Source organism: Berghia stephanieae, chromosome 15 (assembly GCF_034508935.2).
Source record: "Berghia stephanieae isolate SIO BIC M18660-M18661 chromosome 15, UCSD_Bste_1.3, whole genome shotgun sequence".
NCBI classification, from domain to species: Eukaryota; Metazoa; Mollusca; class Gastropoda; order Nudibranchia; family Aeolidiidae; genus Berghia; species Berghia stephanieae.
Window position 1 is genome coordinate 7,720,196 of NC_088374.1, and position 2,500 is coordinate 7,722,695.

Here is a 2,500-nt window from a genome sequence, read left to right on the forward strand (position 1 = left end):
GGATTCAATGGCTTAAATCTCCATGTACATTCTCAGCGTATTACATTTGTGAAGTGTGAAAAGAGTAATTAATGCTCTGACTGAGAAAAAGTGTTTCGATCCCCCACAACTCTGCTAACATGTCAGATAATTTGGTTCTTCTTCTTCTTCTTCTTCTTCTTCTTCTTCTTCTTCTTCTTCTTCTTCTTCTTCTTCTTCTTCTTCTTCTTCTTCTACGCTGATATTATTTTTTTTTGTGAGAATGTATAAAGACAACGTATTTTGCAAATGTTAAAACTACTTTTTATTAATAGAATTGAGAAATAGAAAATTATTGAGATGAGAGGTAGTAAAAAAATGTAACGTCACTCAATCATTGTTATATCGGGGAAAAATATATCGAAAGTGATTGTGGAATTTGCCTTTTGTAATTAATTAAAGAAGACTTGTTTCTATGACTCCACTTGAAGAAAAACGTTTGTGATAATGTGAACAGACTATAAACACCTTTATTTTTCAAGAAGATCGTGCTAGGTCCCTTACCAGATAAAGAAACTATGCTTTTTTTCTGAATAAAAATAGTCATTTCATAGAGCAAGACCGCGTCAATCACCTGAACTGAAATCGATTATGATTACGCAATTTCGAAATTTTTGCCCGGTGAGGTTTAAATTGAACAAAGATCAGCATCGGGAGAAGTTAGTGTGAGAGTAGGAATATTGTTTTTCATGCACGGAAGAGATAGCCTTACGGAAATACGGAAGTGCATTCACGTTAGATAAAGAGACTACGTTGCGTCAATAACGAGTATGAGGATGCTATGATCACTTAAAGTGCTACTTTTGTAATCGTTGGACAAAAAAAAAAGATACGGATGTGTCCTACATTTCTTATATGAAGAGAATGAAAAAAATAAAATTATAATGTTTATGGTGATATAATTTATGATTCCTTTTTTTTTCAATGGCATCAACAGTTAATATCGTCACCATTTTACTCATTGCAATGTGGAGTCTTTTCTTTTCTCATATTGTATTTCTAAACAACGTTTTGCAAAAAACAACTCTAACTCTTTGTTTGTTCTAAATAAATGTTTATTAACTTTTGTATTCTCATATGATGACTTTTTTCATATTTTTTAAAACTTTAGACAAACCGTATCATACACACACACACACACACACACACACACACATATATATATATATATATATATATATATATATATATATACTCACATAAGGTGGTGCTCCGCGACTTTGTTAGCACACAGGGATATGCCAACCACCACTTCAAGACATTCTGGGTGGACGATAATTAGATAGTCGTGACCAGTGGTCATCAATTATGCCACATATGGCCTAATAATTACATTATACATTCAAATGAAAGAAGTTGTTGAAAACCTGTTTAGAATAGTGTGTTGTGATATACCATGGACAGGGGTGTGAGTTGACATATGCCATGTACATGACAGTAGGTTGTCATATAACATGTATATGAAAATACGTTGTTATATAACACTATTCCATTGTTCACTGAGCGCATCATTCATTTTTTGGGTTTTGGGGAGCAGCTTTTGGTCAGCCCACTGGCATGAAAAATCTGAAAATCGGTATGTAGGTAGTTCTCCCTATTGTCCTTCAGTAAAAGTGCTGCTGACATAACGAATTGTTATGATGCTGACGAGTAATCAGTGTTCGAACTTGAAGCAATTTAGAAACAACTTTTGGGAGCAGCTGGTGGTAAGCCCGCTGGCTTGAGAAGTCTTAAATTCAACATTGGGGCTTTCTATTTTCTTTCAGAAAAAGGCATGGGGACTCATTTGTTTGTAGAACAAACCTCAACGATATATACGTTCCTTCTATTTTGGCCTTGCGGTAAGACATTCGCTTCAGATTCGGATGGTTCCTGGTTTCCAGCTTCGCTCGGCTCATTGTTGAGTCCTTGTAAAAGTCTCTTTACAAAGAGATGAGAGATACCACACAGTCTATGTAGTCCTCGTGGCAATTTTAAGTAGTTGATGTGTTTGCCGATAAGAGATGTTTTGATGTAAATAGTTGATTCGATTAATCAAAATACTGCCGTACTCTTGGAAAAAACAAACATGTTTTAAATTTGGCCAGACAGTTCCTCCTTCAAATGTTTCTCGATTTAGATTACCTTCATCTTGGTAAAATTCTCTCATACCGTGGACATGTATGATTCATTTTTTAAAAAATCAATAAGCAGTGACGTATTACCCTCGTCATATGCAAGAGACGGTTGGCATCGAAAATGTATATATACCCTTGTAAAAGATTATTTTCATTTCATTGTTCCAACTGTCCTGTACACTCGAGTGTAAAGGAAGCGCGTATGACAGCCGTGCCTGCTCCATATTCTGACATGTGTATGAAAAGAACTCCACAAGTGAAAAAGATGTGTCAAAACACGGTGTGTGTGTGTGTGTGTGTGTGTGTGTGTGTGTGTTCATTTTAGACTTCTTACTTTGTCACTCTAAATTTATTAAACTGTCATT

At 35.1% G+C, this 2,500-nt stretch overlaps 1 protein-coding gene across 1 annotated transcript in view; it reads left to right on the plus strand.

Annotated features, from left to right (window-relative positions):
* Positions 1-1,037, plus strand: part of LOC144960481 (snaclec coagulation factor IX-binding protein subunit A-like) — a 12,694-nt gene extending 11,657 nt beyond the window's left edge. The window contains exon 5 of the mRNA XM_078893595.1: positions 1-1,037. This exon is cut by the window's left edge and continues 97 nt beyond it. Within this exon, the coding sequence (XP_078749721.1) occupies positions 1-59 (59 nt within the window). The 3' untranslated portion in view covers positions 60-1,037.
* Positions 1,038-2,500: the final 1,463 nt, after the last annotated feature.